Source organism: Macaca fascicularis, chromosome 2 (assembly GCF_037993035.2).
Source record: "Macaca fascicularis isolate 582-1 chromosome 2, T2T-MFA8v1.1".
Taxonomy (NCBI): domain Eukaryota; kingdom Metazoa; phylum Chordata; class Mammalia; order Primates; family Cercopithecidae; genus Macaca; species Macaca fascicularis.
This window is the reverse complement of record NC_088376.1, coordinates 134,655,376-134,675,757: the sequence shown is the minus strand read 5'-3', so window position 1 is coordinate 134,675,757 and position 20,382 is coordinate 134,655,376. Positions and strand designations below refer to the sequence as shown.

General features: G+C 43.7%; 1 protein-coding gene across 7 annotated transcripts in view; it reads left to right on the top strand.

Moving 5' to 3' along the window:
* Window positions 1-19,853, top strand: part of EIF4E3 (eukaryotic translation initiation factor 4E family member 3) — a 133,381-nt gene extending 113,528 nt beyond the window's left edge. For all 7 annotated transcript variants that reach the window (XM_074032725.1, XM_074032726.1, XM_074032723.1 and 4 more), the window contains one exon: window positions 19,243-19,853. In XM_074032725.1, the coding sequence (XP_073888826.1) occupies window positions 19,243-19,331 (89 nt within the window). In that variant the 3' untranslated portion in view covers window positions 19,332-19,853. The remainder of the gene's footprint in view (window positions 1-19,242) is intronic.
* Window positions 19,854-20,382: the final 529 nt, after the last annotated feature.

Genomic DNA, 20,382 nt, shown 5'->3' with positions numbered 1-20,382 from the left:
AATGAGTTAACACATGTAAGGTGCTGAGAATAGTGCCTAGAATCTGTAAATATTCGCTATCGTCATCATCATCATGCCAAGCTGCGGATCTATGGTTCCTTCTTACATATTGTTTTCATAATGGAAACTCCTGGCCATGCCCCAATCCCCCCCAAGCAACAGGACTTTTTGAGTAGTAATAAAAAAGAAGAGGGAGAAATTTGGCAACTTCCCCTTCTGCAATCACATAGCCGTGCCTTCTCAGGTTTCCCCTTTGACTGGGGATCTGCAGCCTATACGTGTTAATTTAAAGTGAACTCTCCAAATGGCAACTTGTGCTGGAGCCCCAGGCTGTGCAGACAGAGCCCTTCTCTACAGAAGGTTCCAGGCCGGTGGCTTCCATCCAGCCTTAACCCTGTGCATACTCATAACACAAAACTGATGGAAAGTGATTGAAATGTAAGTTTTTGTTGCACTGAGATGCTAAATTCAGGATTGGGAGCATATGGTTCACTCCATATTTGTTTTCTGCATATCTGATGTTAGCAGTTTCGAACATCGCTGGGACGCTCCCTGGAGAATTTCAGTTCTGTAAATGAAACAATTATTTTGGCAGTTTGGGAAAGATATATTCATAACTTTCATGGTATTTAAAGGGGAAATACACCTTCCCCAAGTCCCTTTTTCCCTTGCCAGATATGAAGAATGAAATTAGAGTGTCGAGGGGATAGAAGGCATAAATAGAAAAATCAGCAGTCAATGTGTTGTGTTCACGATTGGATTTCTAGGATTGACAGTGAGACAGGAATTAAAAGAGTTTCTCTAAATCTGGGCACAGAGAAGCTGTAGAGAACATCACGCCTGCGGCATCACGTTCATTCATTCAATCATCAATTATCTAACAAGCAACTCTGATGTGCTCTTGCTGAAGTCTGAGATGAAAAGAATCAGGGTTTATCCTCAGTAACAGTTTATAGTCTATAAAATTGTATAGTTAAGACCCTGTGGTTGCAAGTAACAGAAGGCAGTTTACAACAAGCTTAAGTAAAAAAGAGAAAAAGCCTGGGCACAGTGGCTCATTCCTGTTCTCACAGGACTTTGGGAAGCCGAGGAGGGTGAAGGCTGGAAGCCAGGAGTTCAAGACCAGCCTGGGCAACATAGCAAGACCCCAACTCTACAGCAATTTTTAAAAACATTAACTGGGCATGGCGGCATGCACTAATTCCCAGCTACTCAGCTGAGGCAGGAGGATCTCCTTTGAGCCCAGGAGTTCAAGACTGCACTGAGCAGTGATCACCCGACTGCACTTCAGCCTGGGCCACAAAGTGAGACTGTCTCTAAAATAAAATAAAATAAAATAAAAAAGAGAAAATTATTATAATGATGAAATGGTGTCCTGTGGAGCCCAGAGGACAGAATTGCAAGATCTGGATCCAGGAATTAAAAGCTGGGGCCCAAGCAGTTCCCTTGTGTCATTTATCTCACACGCCTTCCCGGCTTTTCCTCTCTGCTTCCTGGTTTCCCGTTTTCTCAATCCACAGAGCAGAACATGGTCACCCCCACAGCTCCTGAGTTTTTACATCTCTCTACATTTGGGAGACCATCCTGGCAGGAAAAGAACCTCTTTGACCCAATTCTAAATTCAGGGAGTGAGGCTGATTGGCTCAGTTTGCAGGTATTTATTCCAAGTCGAATCAACTGGGGCCAGGGTGTAGAGTTACAAACAACTGGGTCACTCAAACTGGTCCCTGGACCAGTGACAGCGACCTCATCTGGGAGCTTGTTGGAAATACTGACTTCTCAGGCCGCCCCTCAAGCTACTGAATCAGAATATCAATTTTCACAAGATCCCCAGGTCATGAGTATGCACGTTAGAGCTGTGGAAACAACAGAGCTGCCCGACCGCCACTCTGTGTATGAGGTGGGCACTTACAGGTTGATGGCAGCTGAGCAGATATCTCCGAATGGTTCTACTGCAGTAACACACATATGCTCAGCTCTAGAGGCTACTTCTGGAGAGAAACAGTAGCTCTTAAGAACATCCATAGAGGAGAGTGACTTGGACATTTATCATGGTATAAATGAAATGTTTCATATCTATGTGATGCTTTCTTCATAGTTCCTGGATTCTCTCTTTCCTACCGTATAGCAGGTGGCAGACTTCTAATAGGCTTTCTCTGATCAAACATTAAGTCTGGAAAATTCATGCACCCCAAGCTGGCCACAGGATTGAGTGGTAAACCTGCCCAGAACAAGAAAGTCCAAATATGGGAGTCCCATGGCACCTCCATGGCTCTTTACAACTGAGCATGGTCTTTTTGGAAATGCTCTTGGACACAGACTACAAGGACCTGGACTCCCAACCTGGACATTTCAGAGATTGCTTTGAATCTTAGAATACCAATGTAAAAGACAATTTCTGTCTTCATGAGAGTCTTTTCTTTCCCTTGTGACATTTACACGCTAGAATGGACCTTCTGTGAGAGATCCTGAAGTGTAAGGTCTCTGGCCAGGTTTTTTAGTATTTGTGGTTCATAACATTGCTCACCTGTTGTGTAGGACCAGATAACTCAGCGTGTGTGTGTGTGTGTGTGTGTGTGTGTGTGTGTGTGTGTGTTTCTGCCTCCAAGGCACTCAGAAGGTGCTCACTTCATGCTTGGTGATGCTCAGAGCATCCCATCTTGAATGGAAACGAAGACAAGCAAGTGGCTTTTTGCCGTGACTTTGCAAAGTATGCTCAATCAGAACTCACAACTCTTTTCTCTGAAGGCCTGAGACGAGATTCAGGTGCAAAGCATTCGGAACCCAGAACACTACAGGAGAATCAAGGCAATAGGTCTAATTTCACTCTCTATTCACGTCCCCACCTTATGCCCACCCCAGAATTGTTTGCATGCCTTCAAATGCACAATACAGGAGAACAATAGGACGTGTATGTATACAAGTGTACACACATGGGAATTGTATGTTCAGAATTTCTTTTCCAACAAAAATATGAGGTCAAAATAGTTTAGGGACTCCTATTTTAGAGCTGTAGTTATAAAACTTTTAAAAAGGCAGCACACAGCTCTATTTACTTAATAAACTTTTCTATAGTGCTTGCTGCATTCCAGGCACTGCTCCAGGTACACTGCAAATATGAATGTATTTAGTCGTCATAACCACCTCACTAGAATAGGTTATGGCAATATCTCATGTGTGGAAACTGAGGCACAGAGAGGTTAGGTCACTTGTCCAGGGTCACCCAGCTAGAAAGGGGAAGCCAGGATATATACACAAGCAAACTGTTTCCAGTCTTCAGGATCTTAGACGCTAATTAGGCTGCCCCTTCTAACAAAATCTTACATAAAGCCATATGACCAAACAAAAATAAACAGAGCAGCTCTTGTTTATATGGAGTGAGGCGTATTTTGGCTTTCCTCTCAACTCTTCCCTCCCTCCCTCCCTCCCTCCCTCCCTCCCTCCCTCCCTTCCTTCCTTCCTTCCTTCCTTCCTTCCTTCCTTCCTTCCTTCCTTCCTTCCTTCCTTCCTTCCTTCCTTCCTTCTCCCTCTTACCCCTCCTCTCCCTCTTTCTCCTTTCTGTAAAGTGCAGAGTACCCCAGGGAACACAGTTTGCAAACCATCAACCTAATCCAACCTGATCATTTCATGAAAGTTTACGTTACCTTCTAGAGGGGAAATGGTGGCATGTTTTTATCCTGGGTCACTCAGCTTCTGCATGGCAGAGCTGAAGGGATCTTACCTGCAACTCAAGGGTCTTTCTGCTACCCCAGAGAAGATGTGAGGGGATGAGTTAGATAAGTCCTCCTCCAGGGGCTGCCCATTTAGGAAAAGTGCTCCTCCTTTCCCTTTTTAAAGCACATTTAGGGCTGGGTGCGGTGGCTCACGCCTGTAATCCCAGCAGTTTGGGAGGCTGAGGTGGGCGGATCATTTGAAGTCAGGAGTTCAAGAGTTCAAGACCAGCCTGGCCAACATGGTGAAACCCCGTCTCTACTAAAAATACAAAAATTAGCCAGGCATGTTGGCGGGTGCCTGTAATCCCAGCTACTCGGGAGGCTGAGGCAGGAGAATCACTTGAACCTGGGAGGCAGAGGATTTGGTGATTGCGCCACTGCATTCCAGCCTGGGCGACAGAGCGAGATTCCGTCTAAAAAAAAAAAAAAAAAAGCATATTTAGAATGTATGCGTATTAATCCCCAGGTTATAATTCTTCCCTTCTTTTTCCTTGTTGAGTTTTGCATGATTTGCCTTCCAGTTCCTTCCTTTTGCTCAATTGATTGATTTTACCAAGTTTCCGACTTGAGATGATTTCAGGCAGCTAAAATTTGAATATGACAGACTAGGCTGTAGGGAGATGCAGCTATGATGCTAAACATCCGCTCAGGCTGAAGAGGCCGTCAGCAGCCACTCAAGCTGAAATGACAGGTGCTTTTACCGCAACAGCACATACCTGGTCCTGATTGCCCACGTGCAAGTGCAGGGGACGGCTCAGGACCTGTTGGAGCTGCCTGCACACACTGTGACAGGCCACTTACAAAAATTATTTGTGATTTGCACTCTGCTATCAATCGAGATTGAGAGTATTGATCCCAGCTGATTGCCGAGGACCAAAATAAAGTGAAAGGGTAATTGACTGCCGTGTCCCCCATCGATCGAGCGCCACGGTTCATCGCCACTGAAATTATTTTCAAGTACTTTGGTTTATCATTCCTAATAAATATAGAAATTGAGTAATCAAAATGACTTACATTCACATCGAACCGAAAGCTTTTAAGGAAGTGTCTATGTTTAAGTGAGTCCATATTCTACATGGGTTTTCCAATCAAGCCTCCAGGGTCCACTCTGACAGTGCTGGGATGAAGCCTGGCTTCAGAAAAATAATAATAATAATAATAAAGCATCATCATCTCAGAAGCAGGAATCCCAGGCTCCAGTACTTCTCCAGTGATGTCATAGTAATTGTGGCTCCTGGGATTTGAAGGAAGACCCCTCCTAAATAGTCATGCTGTCCATCTTATTCAGAAACGAAGCATGTTTTCCTCAAAGCAGCAAGACCGCTTATTTATTTCACTCCCCCCAGCATTGCTCATAAACGCATAACAGTTGTTTTCAGGTTTACAGCTATGTTAGCAGGAACGTTATTAAATCAAAGTCATCATTAGCCATATAAATATAGATTATATGGCATGTGGCCCTACAGTTCCTTAGAAATATAGCTTTAAAAATTATTTTAAAGAGAGGTCTAGGCTTCTGTTAAGCAGGTGGCTGAAAAATATTATTGAGATGCCAGAATGTGCTTTGGGAACTGAGGTTCTGTAGCTCGGCCCTGTCTAGTAGAAATACAGCCAGAGGCATTTCGGAAAAATACCATGATATGCAAAATCTCACAACAAAACTACAGGGCTTATGAAGGGAGTGGGGTTAGGGACATAATATTCAAAAACTTTGTCAGCGACCCTTAATAAAAAAGACAGGAACCTAGTAAAAACAGTAGCCTGGTTTTACATATTTTAAATGGCTAAGAAATACATAAATACTACAATAAATATGGCAGTTTACCTTGTGAAAGACCTTGGCTTTGCCTGTGGAAGTGGCCTTGGAAGGGTTGCTGCTTACTAGTGATTGGGAAGCAGTGGGAGGAGGGCTGTCCTAAACTGGGTGAAAAGTTGCAGCCCCAGATGTAGGCAGGTGTGCTATTGAACATGTATAGTAAACTGAGGTTTGGATTTCGAGGTGTGTGAGCATTTTGTATATTTCCACACAGCTCAGTTCAGGCGGGTGTAGTTTTCTGAAGTGTTCACCTAGCGTTTCTTGCAGATGTAAGCAAACACAGTATTTGTGTTATATTCAAATCATATTCTCAATATGTCAGTCGTGTTGGAACAAATTTCCATTTTCAAAATAAGCATTGTAGTAGAGCTGACTGTATCATACAAGCCATCAATGAAACCCCATATTAATTTTACATTTTTTTAATAGCCATATTTTAAAAAGTAAAAAGAAACAGATGAAATTAATTTTAATAATACATTTCATTTACCCCAATGTATTCAACATGGTGTCATTTCAACATGCAATCAATATTAAAAAAATTAATGAAATGTTTTTCTATACTAGGTCTTTGAAACTGTGTATGTATTTTGTACTTACAGTGTATCTCAATTCAGACTAGTCACATTTTAAGGGCTCTGTGACCACATAGCCTCATGTACTGACAGCAAAGGTACAGAGAGTAAGAATCTCTGTACTTTGGACAGGGAGGTTACAGATACAAAATATAAATCAGCAGTGAAGGCCGGGCGCGGTGGCTCAAGCCTGTAATCCCAGCACTTTGGGAGGCCGAGACGGGCGGATCATGAGGTCAGGAGATCGAGACCATCTTGGCTAACACAGTGAAACCCCGTCTCTACTAAAAAATACAAAAAACTAGCCGGGCGAGGTGGCGGGCGCCTGTAGTCCCAGCTACTCAGGAGGCTGAGGCAGGAGAATGGCGCAAACCCGGGAGGTGGAGCTTGCAATGAGCTGAGATCCGGCCACTGCACTCCAGCCCAGGCGACAGCGCGAGACTCCGTCTCAAAAAAATAAAAATAAATAAATAAATCAGCAGTGGAAAGTGGAAATTCACTGTAGGGTGCAGGATCTCCCTCCTTCTGTTGCCGAAAGATAGCAATTAGGTCTATACTCCAGATCCATCCATATATCTATATATTTATATATTAGAGAGAGAGAGACTGAGACTATGTTCAGAAAACAGATTCCTATGCTTAATCCACAAAACAAATCCACTTCGTTTATACCTCATTTTTTATCATAGTAATTCAAGTGTGAAAGCACAGTGTTTGCTGGTCATACAAATGTCAGTCAACTTCGTGAATTTCTCCAGGGCAAGAACTATGTCTACAGATCTCTTCACCCATGATGTTTAATTAATACATGCTTGGCATGCAGTAGGTACTCAATAAATTGACCAAAGTCTCATCACCAAGCCAAAAAGAAAAAAAAAAAAGAGGCTGGGAATGGTGGCTCATGCCTGTAATGGTAATGCTTTGGGAGGGTGGAGCGGGAGGATTACTTGAGTCCAGGAGTTCAAGTCCAGCCTTGGCAACATAACAAGACCCTGTCTCTAAAAAAAAATTTTTTTTAATTAGTTGGGCATGATGGCCCATGCCTGTAATCTCAACTACTTGGGAGGCTGAGGCAAGACAATTGCTTGAGCCTGGGAATTTGAGACTGCAGTGAGCTATCACTGTGCCACTGCCCTCCTGCCTGGGCAACAGAGCAAGCCAGATCCTTATTCTTAAAAAAAGAAAAGTCAACAACAAACTTAACATACCAGACCAGGCCCATAACACCCTTTTTTCTTATTTAAAATTAATATACTCAGCCCTTAACATGACTTCATTATTGCCTCAGTTGTCATAACTTTCAAAATTCTGTATATTTTAGGCATTTTATGTCAGGACCCCTGCTAAATGTTTCCTGAGCTGACTTTGACTCATGTATCAGGTTGTCATCTGCCGTATGGTTTAAACTCTTGAATGGCAATTAAAGAACTAGAAAAGTTAGAATGAAATTCTCTTGATCTTAGCTCGTGTGTCTTGCCACTCACTTATTCCATTCACCAAGAATGAATAGATGACTTCAGGGTCATTGGTCATCACCTCCCTTCTCATCCTCTATACTTTGGAGAGATGCAGCATTTCAGTCCCCACGCCCCCCTCCCCATCACGCACACCATGCGCTTTGCATATGAACTTATAAACCTGGCTAGACTGGCGTGGTGGCTCATGCCCATAATGCCTACACTTTGAGAGGCCGAGGAGGGTCAGGAGTTTGAGACCAGCCTGTCCAACATGGCGAAATCTCATCTCTTCTAAAAATACACTAATTAGCTGGGCGTGGTGGTGAGCGCCTGTGATCCCAGCTACTTGGGAGGCTGAGGTGGGAGAATCCTGGAGATGGAGGAGGTTACAATGAACCAAGATTGCGCTACTGCACTCCAGCCTGGGGGAGGGAACAAGACTCTGTCTCAAACAAAACAAAACAAAACTCAAAAAACAAAACCCTGGCTAATCCCTCCTCCCGCCTCAGGCCTCAGCTTAGATGTTTCTGCCTTAGAGAGTCCTCCCTGAGGCTCACTGAGTCTGAGTTCCCTATGTCTCCACTCTGCGTCTATCACCCTCCACCATCAATGCACCGTTTTATCATTACCTAAAGTATCAGTACTCTGCTGTATCTGGGATTCGTTCAAAAGCTCAGTAAGGGCACAGGTTCTATTTCTTGTGTTATGCCTGCAGTGTGCATACCTTCAAAGGCAGAACTGGATACCCTCCTGTATGGTTAGGCCATGATGAGAGTCAGAACCATCACTGAGTGGACAGTGGGACGGATTACAGGAACCTGTAGGCTTCTACTCTTGCAGCCTCCAAAATTGACTTCATACCATAGTCAGAGTGATTTTAACAAATCCGAAGCATGTCATGTTACATCCTTATTTAGATACTTTCAGTGGCTTCTCATGGTTCTTAGAATAAAATCCAAGCCCCTGATCCTAGCCTAGACAGCTTTCCATGGCCTGGCCTTTGCACATCTTTCTCCTTTATCTTATACCACTGTCTTCATTGTCCTCTCTGCTTCACCCACTCTGATCTCCTTTCCCATCCTTGGATGTACAAGCAAGCCTTTGCCTATGCTGTTCCCTCTGCCTGGAACACTTTTCCTCCACCCTCAAATCCTCATATGTTTGACTTATTTTCCAGTTTCCAGCTCAGATGTCACCTCCTCAGAGTCCCTTCCTGACCACTTTACCTAAAATGGCCTTTCTCAATTTCTTTATCTCATCACCCTGTTTATTTCTCTCATAAAATTCATCTCTACAGGTTATGATACTGTTGATGTATTTGCCTACCTTTCCCCTTTAGAGTATAAACTTCTTGAGGGTTGCAACCATGCCTATCTTGTTCACTTCTGCATCCCTTGTATCTAAAATATCTAGGTTCTTGGTAATATTGGTGAATGAATGAATAAGGTACGTGTGTGTGTGTGTGTGTGTGAGATCAATTAGACATGGATGGTGAAAGAGAGTGAGTCAGGGATTTCTAATTTCGTCATTTTGTCCCACATAAGCAGACCTTGGTAGAAGGATTCCTGCATTTGGGAGGTGACACCAGGAAACACTGGTAGGGTAGTGGAAAAGTGAGTCAGGCTAAGGAGGTCAATGAGTTATCAAGCTCGCTACCTTGTGGACAACTGGGAAGACCACTTAGGAACCCTGAGAAGCAGAATAGAATGTGTGCTTCAGAGTGACTCCCCCAACCCTTGTGATTCCCCTGTACCCTGGGGGCCGGGGGAGCTGGAGTACATATCTACCAAATCTTTTTGTTGTTGTTGTTGTTCAGATGGAGTCTCGCTCTGTTGCCCAGGCTGGAGTGCAATGGCACAACCATGGCTCACTGCAGCTCAACCTCCCAGGCTCAAGTGATCCTCCCACCTAAGCCTCCTGAGTAGCTGGGACTACAGGCATGCACTACCATGCCTAGCCGATTATTTATTTTTTTGTAGAAATGGGTTATTGCCATGTGGCCCAGGCTGGTCTCGAACTCCTGGGCTGAAGCAGTCTTCCCACTTCAGCCTCCCAAAGCATTGGGATTATAGGTGGGAGCCACCACACCCAGCCTACCAAATCTTTTATAGTCATTGGTTAAGGGTTGTGACTTGAGGGGAGTTAATTCTCCTGTGCTTCTGGCCCATGGGGTAGGCTGGATTCAACTCTCACAGTAAGGCTGCAGGCAGCTGGAAGTCTGCAGAATGCTATAATGGTAAGGCCCAAGGAAATATGGACAAGACACCACCAGCAGCAACTGCCCATGTCCATAACCAAAGCAAGGCCCACAGAAAGGGGGCATCCAGATGGCAGGTTGGGGATGAATGAATCAGGCTTGGGGAACTTGAGTATCCCCTGCAGGCTCACCTGCAGGATATCCAGGTGAAGATGTCCAACAGGCAGTTGCAAATATGGGTACAGAGCTTAGGAGAGAGGAGGTGACTGCAAAGGAGTAGAGAGGAGGTGTATTTGACAATCACCGGCAGATGCAGGTGCGCTGTAGCCATGGGGTTGGATGAGATTGTCCTTGTTTGCCGAGCCATGTGGCAGTGTGTGCCACAGTTGGGCATTTCGTGTCTTGAAGCAGCCTTTTTATGTGTTCTCCATGACCCTGCCACATTCTAATTTTCCTCTCATCTTTCCAGCAATTGGTAGTATTTATGGAATTAATGGGAAGAGGGATGAGGAAGGGCAGGTCAAAGAGCCTGTGCCAGAGGCTGAGGGGAAGTGATTAGGGATATAGATGAGAGTGGAGGAAGCTAATCTTGGAGCGACAAATCACAAGAGGGAAATGACAGGCCAAAGTGCTGGGGAAAATTCAAGAATTTGGGTTCAGAGGTTTCTCTTCAGCCAGTAAGCAAGTATTTTTTACTATGTTTCAAAGTACCTAAAATGCCCTGAAAAGTAACAGGAATATATCTTCCTTTAAGAAAGGAGCAAAGTGCCTCGTGCCTGTAATCCCAGCACTTTGGGAGGCCAAGGCAGGAGGATTGCTTGAGCCTAGGAGTTTGACACTAGTCTGGGCAACATAGCAAAACTCCGCAATTACAAAAAAATTTTTAAAAATTAGCTGGGCATGGTGGTGCACACCTGTTGTTCCAGCTACTGGGGAGGCTGAGCTAGGATTGCTTAGGCCCAGAAAAGAGGCTGCAGTGAGCCGTGATTGTACCACTGCACACTAGCCCAGGCAACAGAGCAAGACCCTGTATCAAAGAAACAAACAAACAGAAAAAAAGGAGCAAAGAAAAGCAGGATTGGTTAGTCCAAAATAAGTTGTCATAAGCCATTGCCACAGGACAACCAGCAACAGCGTTTCAGTGGCATATTTTAAAAGCATCTATTTAGCTCACACAACTGCAGGATGGCTAGGGGTTAGATGACCAAGGCCAGGACTGGTTTGGATGGTTTGGCCAGGTGACTCTGCCCAACTTGTCCCTCATCCTTCTCCTGGGACTAGTGGGCTAGCCAAGGCAATTTTTTCTCAGGTCAGTGCCAGAAACACAAGAGAGCACACCCAATCTCATAAATGCTTTTTCAGCCTTTGGTCCTATCATCCCAAAGACCAAACAAAGGTTAACATTCCATTGGTCAAAGCAAGTCATGTGGCCAAACTCAAAGTCAAGAGAAGGGAAAGTGCATTCCTATCATGGAGGTAATGGGAGTAGGGAGTGATCTAAACCATAATCTAATCTATCATAGGAGTAGATTAGAATCCAGGTTTCAGAGAGAAAAGAAATTAGGGAGACCCTGTCTAACTTCCTTCTTGAGTTATTGCATTATTGTTTTCCTATTCTTGAAATTTCCAAGCCCTAGCAAGGGTGCTGTTGACTTGGTTGAGGTCACTGGTGTCAGCAGAATAGAAAGAACTAGTAACAGGGGCTGGCTGCTTCCTCTTCAGCAGAATCCAGATAGGGAACTTCAGAAATTGCCAAGGGACCCACCCCTGAGAGGACATTTGCTTTGAGCACTGAGCCTTCTGCCAGCATCACGTGATGTGAGGAGGCCTTGCCATTTCTGCTTATTGTCCCCTGCTCGGCATGGCTGAAGAGTTGAGAGAGAAGTTATCGGAAGGTAGAGAAATATGGAGAATCAATGACTTTGAACAGTTGTATCTCCCCTTTTATCACTGAGGTTCACAATTTTGTATCTTCTGAATCTTAAGTTCCTTAATCAGCACGAGACAAGGAGATAAAAACACATTGATGCAATCACAGGGGGTGAGCCAGTAATTATCATCGAAGAGTACAATTGAAAACACATTTTATTTAAATATTTATCTTAGAGAACTGCTGTTTGAGAGTTTACAGTGCTTCTAGCGAGTGCAGCGGTTTGGGAGCCAGTGACCTCTCATTTCTGGCTCTTTTGATGACTGTAGGAGCCTGGAAGTTTTCTTCCTGGACTCCATCCTCCCCAGCAGTGCCTGTCGCATGGTAATGACTCGATACGTTTTTATGAAATGAATAAACTGTAAAATTGGAACAGAACAGCCCATGGAGAGATGAAGGATATGAATGAAATGACATTTAAAACAATTTTGAGTCTTAAAGGTAGAGAGCATCCTGGATTCTCCCCACTTTGAGCAGAGTATAAATTTAAGAGCATGTGATTTTGTGCAGCGTAGGGATTGTAAATATCCCCAAATTACATAAGTATGCCTTTTTTTCTTTACAATGTCAGATATAGAATTTTGTGGGCTCTTCAAAGCAGAGGATGCTCTATACACAAAGGAGTTTGTTCTTTGAATTATCTTTTATTTATTGACAGCTGGGGTGATGCAAGGCTGTTTCCTATGTTAAGAGAGTGTCAGTTACTTAGCTAATCGTATTTATCACCCAGGATTCTTTATTTGTTGATAGCACTGGAGTATATTGGAGTTTTTGTGTGCTACGTGTATATTTCCCTAGCTGCAGTGAATGTGGTTTTTATATTTATGTGAAACTGCTAATGTGTTGCTCGCTAGAACATGAGCAATGGGCTTCTGACAGCTCTGTTCATTAGTCAGCTTGGGGGAAAAAAAATAAAAGAAAACACATTGATATAGAAGCAGAGTGTGAGCCAGCAATTATCATCAGAGAGCACAATTGAAACCACATTTTACTTAAATATTTATCTTGTGAATTGATTCATACAAAACAAGAAGCTGTTTTTTATTTATGAACGGCTTCACCGCCGAAATTTGAAGAGCAAGAACGCTATTCGAGTTGGGTTTCATGCAGTCCATGGCTCAGAGTAAGGAGAGTTAAATAACATCAAATTATTCATTGTGATATATCATTAAGATTGTTATGTGTGAATGTGTAGAAAGCTGATAACACCGTGCAGCTGTTCACTTCAGAATCCCAACTTTGCATAGTAAGAAGAAAAAAAGCTCATAGATAACCTTTAGTATCAATAATAGTAGTAGCAAATGTTTACAGATGCTAGATAACTTTTACTAGCAATAATAATAATAGCAAATGCTACAGATGTTAACCACCTGCGAATTGCTCTTCTAAATGCATTATATGTGTTAACCCTATGAAGTCAGTACTCTTTTTACGCCCACGTTACACAACAAGGTTAAAACATTTAGCAAAGTTTGCATTAGAGTGAAGTACCATTTGTAGGACAGGATTTCTGGGGGTGCCGCTGAAAGACCTGACTACTTGCCAGTTCCAGTTGCTATCTGGCACCTCTTAATGGTAACTGGCCACTACAGTGTCAATATTAATGGGGAGGATGCTGGGCCTTGTGTCTTGCCAGGATTTCCAGGGATGGCAGTTCCAGAAGTTTTCCAATTAGTTGGCATCCATTTAATTAGCCCATCTAGGAAGATGAGTCAGGAGAGTTCTGATGACGTGGGCACCCACCACCCTCTTTCCCAAAACAGGATCGTTGGATATTGCCACCTGACCTCACCTTTCCTTCTCCCCCCAACCTCCACCTCAATATACAGGGAAAGAACTTTAGCTCACCTTTGTCTGACAGTTAGATTGTGGACAGGAGGCTGGGCATGGTGGCTCACGCATGTAATCCCAGCACTTTGGAAGGCCAAGGCAGGCAAATCGCCTGAGGTCTGGAGTTCATGACCATTCTGGCCAACACGGTGAAACCCTGTTTCTACTGAAAATCCAAAAAATTAGTTGGGTGTGGTGGTGCATGCCTGTAATTCTAGTTACTCGGGAGGTTGAGGCAGGAGAATAGCCTGAATCCAGGAGGCGGAGGTTGCAGTGAGCCAAGATTGCCCCACTGCACTCAAGCCTGGGTGACAGAGAGAGACTCTGTCTCAAAAACAAAAATGGGCCAGGCGCGGGGGCTCATGCCTGTAATCTCAGCACTTCGGGAGGCTGGGGAGGCAGGCAGATCACGAGGTCAGGAGATCGAGACCTTCCTGGCTAACATGGTGAAACCCCGTCTCTACTAAAAATACAAAAAAAAAAAAAAAAAAATTAGCTGGGTGTGGTAGCAGGCACGTGTAGCTACTTAGGAGGCTGAGGCAGGAGAATGGTGTGAACCCAGGAGGCGGAGCTTACAATGAGTGGAGATCTTGCCATTGCACTCCAGCCTGGGTGACAGAGTGAGACTCTGTCTTGAAAAAACAAAAACAAAAACAAAAAACCAACAAACAAACAAAAAGAAAAAGAAAAAGGAAGATTGTGGACAGGAGTTCAATCACCAATGGCATTATATAGGACTTTGCATTATTATAGATATTTACTGTGCTATAATTTTAAAAATTAATCCTCTATAGTTGGTCCTTGATATTATTTGCAATTCGCCAACGTAACATTGCAAGCATCTTTGACTGGACAGCTTTGCATACCTTTCTTACTGCTCTTTTAGGACAAATCCCCAGATGTGACATTGTTGGGTTAAGGCTCTTCATACACATTGTGTTTGCTCCTCCAAAAAGTTTGAACCTGTTTACATTCCAGCCATCATGGAATGTGAGTGCTACTCCTATTGTTGTTCTGTGTAATGAATGCAAAGCTGGAGAGAAGCAAGCAGGCTGTTGAGTGCATAAATTCAGGAATAAACACCAAGATAAGTGTGTTTAGACTATGGGTTGTCAATGACAGCAATTAATTTGGCAAAACAGAAAATTTTGGAAAGAAATGGTATTAGTTCAGTAAGTTGTATGTAGAAAAAAGCGCAATTGATATGGCTTGGGTGTGTCCCCACCCAAATCTCATCTTGAATTGTAGCTCCCATAATTCCCATGTGTTGTGGGAGGGACTAGTGGGAGATAATTGAATCTTGGGTATGGTTTCCCTCATACTGTTCTCGTGTTAGTGAATAAGTCTCACGAGATCTGATGATTTTATAAGGTGTTTCCCCTTTCTTTGGCTCTCATTCTCTCTTGCCTGCTGCCATGTAAGACGTGGCTTTACTCCTCCTTGCCTTCCACCATGATTGTAAGGCCTCCCTGGCCATGTGGAACTGTGAGTGAATTAAACCTCTTTCCTTTATACATTACTCAGTCTTGACTATGTCTTTATTAACAGCATGAGGACAAACTAATACAGCACTAGAGGAGAAGATAAGGGACTCAAAGCATACTTTTGTGTGAGCACTTGGGACCTGTGGAAGAAACCTAAAGTGAAATCTTACAAAGAAACACAGGTTTAGGAAAGAGACTGTGAAAATGAAACATTGTAGATATTTTATAGGTCATATGAGATAGAGGAAAATGAACAAGAAAAGGTAAGCCTGATATAAACAAATGAAATTATAAATAAGAGAAAAAAAGAGAGGACTAGTTTTCTATTGCATATGTTGGAAGGATACCTTCAGACCAGCTGGGTTTCACAATTTTGGTATTAAAAAAGTCCTGCCTGAAAACAGTGGGGTGTGGGGTGTAGCATTACTTCCTTCTAGGGGCTGGTTTGGATACTTCAGTTGCTAAATATACCCAGAGGTACTAAAATCTGGGCACTGACTCATGGGAACCAAACTCACAAGAAACTGATGTATGAAGCCAGACTGCAATTCATTTATAATGCTATCTGCAGCTACAAAAGGCACCATATTCTCATTCTCACTGGACTCTACATTGTCTGCCTAGGGACAGAGCTTCATGGGAAGCCACATTATGATTAGAAGTTGCTTTGTAAGTATAGTCGTAGGAAGGAAATCAGTCTAGTGACCTTAAAAGGTAGTGTGTTAATTGAGACTCTCTCAGAGATAAATGATTAGAAATCAAACTGAAATTTAAGTAAAGAAAGAAATTATTTACTCATTTGACTGGGAAGAAATGGGTTCTGGCAAAGTTGGACTCAGGAGTTCAAACAATATCACCTAGACTTTGCTTCTCTACCATTCAGTCCATTGACGGATGGATGCTCTATGCTGGTAAGGAATTTGTCTCTATGGCCCCTTGTTCCTAAGTCATTGCTCAAGGAGGATTTGTAGAATAGTTTAGAAAGCAAGTTCTTAAGCCAAGACATTCTTTCTCCAGTCAGTGCTAAAAAGTAACTGCTACATTTTATCCCCCTGAAGAAGCTCTAAAAAGAGTCCCAAATCTTCCTGATCATAAGAATCACTTTCAAATATCAATTTCTAGCTCTCTTTCCTGGAGAATCGCTGTAGCAGGTTTGGTGGGACCCAGAATTCCGTGTTTTTAACCAAATGTCTAGTCATTCTTTTTTTGAGACAGGGTCTCGCTCTGTTGCCCAGGCTAGAGTGCAGTGGCACAATCTTGGCTCACTGCAGCCTCCCCCTCCCGGGCTCAAGCGATCCTCCCACCTCAGGCTCCTGGGTGGTTGAGACTACAGGCTACAGGCATGCACCACCATGCCAGGCTAATTTTTGTATTTTTAGTAGAGACAGGGTTTTGGCATGTTGCCCAGACTGGTCTTGAACTTCTGGGCTTACGTGATCTGTCCATCTCAGCCTTCTAAAGTGCTGGGATTACACACGTGAGCCACCACACCCGCCTCTGGGTGTTCTTTTTTTTTTTTTTTTTTTTTGAGATAGAGTTTCGCTCTTGTTGCCCAGGCTGGAGTGCAATGGCACCATCTCGACTCACTGCAGCCTCTGCCTCCTGGGTTCAAGCGATTCTCCTACCTCAGCCTCCCGAGTAGCAGGGATTATAGGCAGAGGCCACCATGCCCGGCTAATTTTGTATTTTTAATAGAGTCAGGGTTTCTCCATGTTGGTCAAGCTGGTCTCAAACATCTGATCTCAGGTGATCCTCCCGCCTCAGCCTCCCAAAGTGTAGGGATTACAGATTAATACATCTGGCCCTGGGCATTCTTATGTTTAGGAGAGGAGGGGAAGAGACATTGATTCAAACCAGCACTTCTCAGATTTTAGCGTGCATACAAATAATTTGCGGATCTTGTTAAAGTGCAGGCTCTGATTCAGTAGGTCTGAGGCGGGGATCAGATCCTTCTTTCCTTCCTTCCTTCCTTCTTTCCTTCCTTCCGTCTGTCCGTCCGTCCTTCCTTCCTTCTTTTTTATTGAGATGGCGTCTCACTCTGTCACCCAAGGTGGAGTGCAGTGGTGCGATCTCAGCTCACTGCAACCTCTGCCGCCTGAATGTCAGCAATTCTCATGCCTCAGCCTCCCAAGTATCTGGGACTACAGTCACGCACCAGCACACCTGGCTAATTTTTGTATTTTTAGTAGAGATGGGGTTTCATCATTTGGCCAGGCTGGTCGCAAACTCCTGATCTCAAGTGATCTGCCGCCTCGGCCTTTCAAAGTGCTGGGATTACAGGTGTGAAGCCACCACACCCGGCCACAGATTCTTTCTAACAAGCTCCTGGGTGATGTTGCTGCTGCTGCTCTGGGGAAAACACATTAGGAACCACTGACCTGCAGACCAGTGGTTGTTGGGGTCAGTTTCGCCCTTCTAGGGGACATATGGCAATGTCTGGAGACTTTTTTTTATGATCACACCTGGAGAATAGGTATGACTGGCAACTAGTAGGTAGAGGCCAAGAGTGCTGCTAAACATCCTACTGTGTACAGTAGACCGCCCCCCACAACATAGAATTTTCCAGCCCAAAATGTCAGTCAACACTGCTGCTGTTCAGAAACCCTGCTGACAGATATCTCCCTTGTGTAGCACCTAATTTGGGCAGCACGTGATACAATTGATGAGGCACAAGCTTTCTTAGCTGCCACCACAGTCTAGTCTCCCCAGGGTTCTGCTCATGACTCCTTGTTAGGGTTTTGGCTGTTGTTGAAGCAGCTTCATTTCATATTAGCCATAAAAACAGTAGCCAATGTGATCACTCATCAAGACCTTTTCTGTGTCAGGTACTGTTCCGGGTGTATGATGCACTGTGTGTGAGGTAGTTACTGTCAGTTACCCCTGTTTTCTGGATGTGAAGTCTGAGGCTCGGAGAGATTAAGCTCTTAGGTCATTTCTGCACCTGGAAAGAAAATCACCATAATTGCAATACTGTTTGGCTTTTAAAATAGATAGTATGCGAATGTATACAAAAGTCAAAAAGTACAAAAGAGTATGCAGTGAAGAATAAATCTCTGTTCCTCGCCTCACTCCCAGCCAGCGCCCTCTTTTTCCCAGGGGCCATGCTTGTTCTCAGTTTCTTGGATATCCTTTCAGAAGAGTCTCTGTATTAAAAGATAGATATTTCCACAGAAGGATAGGCTACTCTGTTAGTTTCTTGTGGCTGTCAAAACAAATTACCCCAAACTGGGTGGCTTTAAAATAACAGAAGCAGGTTCTCTCTCAGTTCTGGAGGCTAGAATTCAAAATCCAGTCGTTGGCAGGATTGGTTTCTTCTGGAGGCTTTCAGGGGAAACCTGGTCCCTCCTCTTCCAGCTTCCAGGGATTGCCAGCAGTCCTTGGAGCGCCTTGGCTTATGGCCGCATGGCTCCATCTCTGCCTCCGTCCTGACGTGGCCTTCTCCCTGTGTGTCAGTGTCCACCTTGCCCTCATCTTATAAAGACACCAGTCAGTGGATGAGGGCCTGACCTCATAGCTTGGCTACTTCTGCGGAGACGTTATTTCCAAATAAGGTCACATTCCAAGGTACCGGGGTAAGGACTCCAATGTATCTTTTTGTGTTACACAATTCAACCCATGACAGCCACCAAACGTTGCTTTGTATTTTTTCACCTATCAATATGTCTTGGGTACTAGTCCACATTTATACATAGAGAACTGTCCTTTCAGTGACTGTGTAAGGGTCCAGTGTATAGACTTCCTATAATTATTTAACCAGCCTCTCTCTGTTGATGGATATTGAGGCTTTACCAACTTTCTGTGATTTCATATGGATTTTGAGTTGTTCTCTTTTTTTCATTTTTACAGAATAATCAAACAACATGGGAAAAGAAATCGCTCCCCATATATTCATATGACTAGATTCCTTAGAGTCAGGAATGATCTGTGAGCACCTTTTCTAGATCATCCAGAAATATCTTTTGTTTCCCAGGATGGATGAGTCTAGCTTCACAAACATTTACTGAGTCATGACTGTAATAGTTTCAACCTTTGCTGTACATCAGCACCACTTGAGGAGCTACTTGAAAATACAGATTTGGGGCCCACCCCAAACCATTTCTCAAGGAGGTGTGGTCCTGGGAGATATATTTTAAATAAACTTCAGAGATAACTAGGATTGAGTGCCACCAGAATGTGTGCCTTTTACTGTGCTAAGTGTCGGGAATATGGAGATGAATAATGTTCAATCCTTGCCCTTCAGGAGCCTGTGGTCTCTTGGGGAAAAACACTCTTGAACAGAGTGTTGCAATATCAATCAACACGAGGAGCTATCAGCACAGCCCGGTGTAGGCGCTTGGCAGCCTGACGCTGGGATCAAGATGGTGACAGAGGAGAAGCCCTGAGGACCCAGAGCCAACAAATGTTAGTGCAGCAACGACTTGGTTGCCACCGAGAAGAGAAAAGTAACAAACGTGGGAACAGCATCCCTTACAATCCCATCCTTGTATTTTAAGAAAACTGATGATGCAAAACTTGGGAAGAAGCTGGGGGAAGGTGAGAAGAAATCTGAACCATGGCTATATGGAGGCTGGCCATCTGGAGCCGAATCTGCCTCATCAAACAATCCCTAATTGTTTTTAATAAGGTGCATAAGTTATGTTTGGCTTCCTCCGCTCCATGCAGTCTCCCGGTTGAGACTGTTTTTTATTTTCTTATGAAACAATAAGGCCAATATAATTAAAAAGCAGCGGACATATTCACCTCCCAGAGAATGGGGCAGGTAATTAAGAGATCTTTCTTGAAGGAAGAGTTGTTGTTTTCTTTTTCCTTTGTGTTGCAGTTTTAATAAAGGAGGAGACAGCGGAGTAAGTAGAGTGCTAGTTAAGTTCGTCTTTATTTTCCCTTCCATTTGCACAAGAGGAACTCTTGCATACTTGAAGAGGATGAGAACAGAAACATGTGCCTCTTTGGTTCTCTTTGGTACCCCATGCTCAGTATGGCCCCTGGTACTTAGAGGACACTTGATAAATATTTGTTGACTGATGGACAGCAGGAGAGGGAAGGACAGAGATCGTCTTCCCTCTAAGCACCATGGAAAGGGTTATCACAAATATTGTCCTCTTGAACTTTCGTCAAAACCCTGCAGAGTCGGATACATTTAAAAAATGACCAAGGTTGGCAAGAGGGAAATAATAAAAAGAGGAGAGTTGGGTGCCCCAGGATAGCATGCTTAGGGGGAGCCTTATGGGGAGAAGGAGGTAAAAGGATGGTAGAGACGTTTTTTCAATATTAATTTTCAGAGAGAAACAAGGGAACAATATAGCTCGCCTGAGATGGGAAACTGTAATTGCAGGATCTAGGAAAGGGAAAAAACAATTAAGCACCTGGTCATATAATCCTC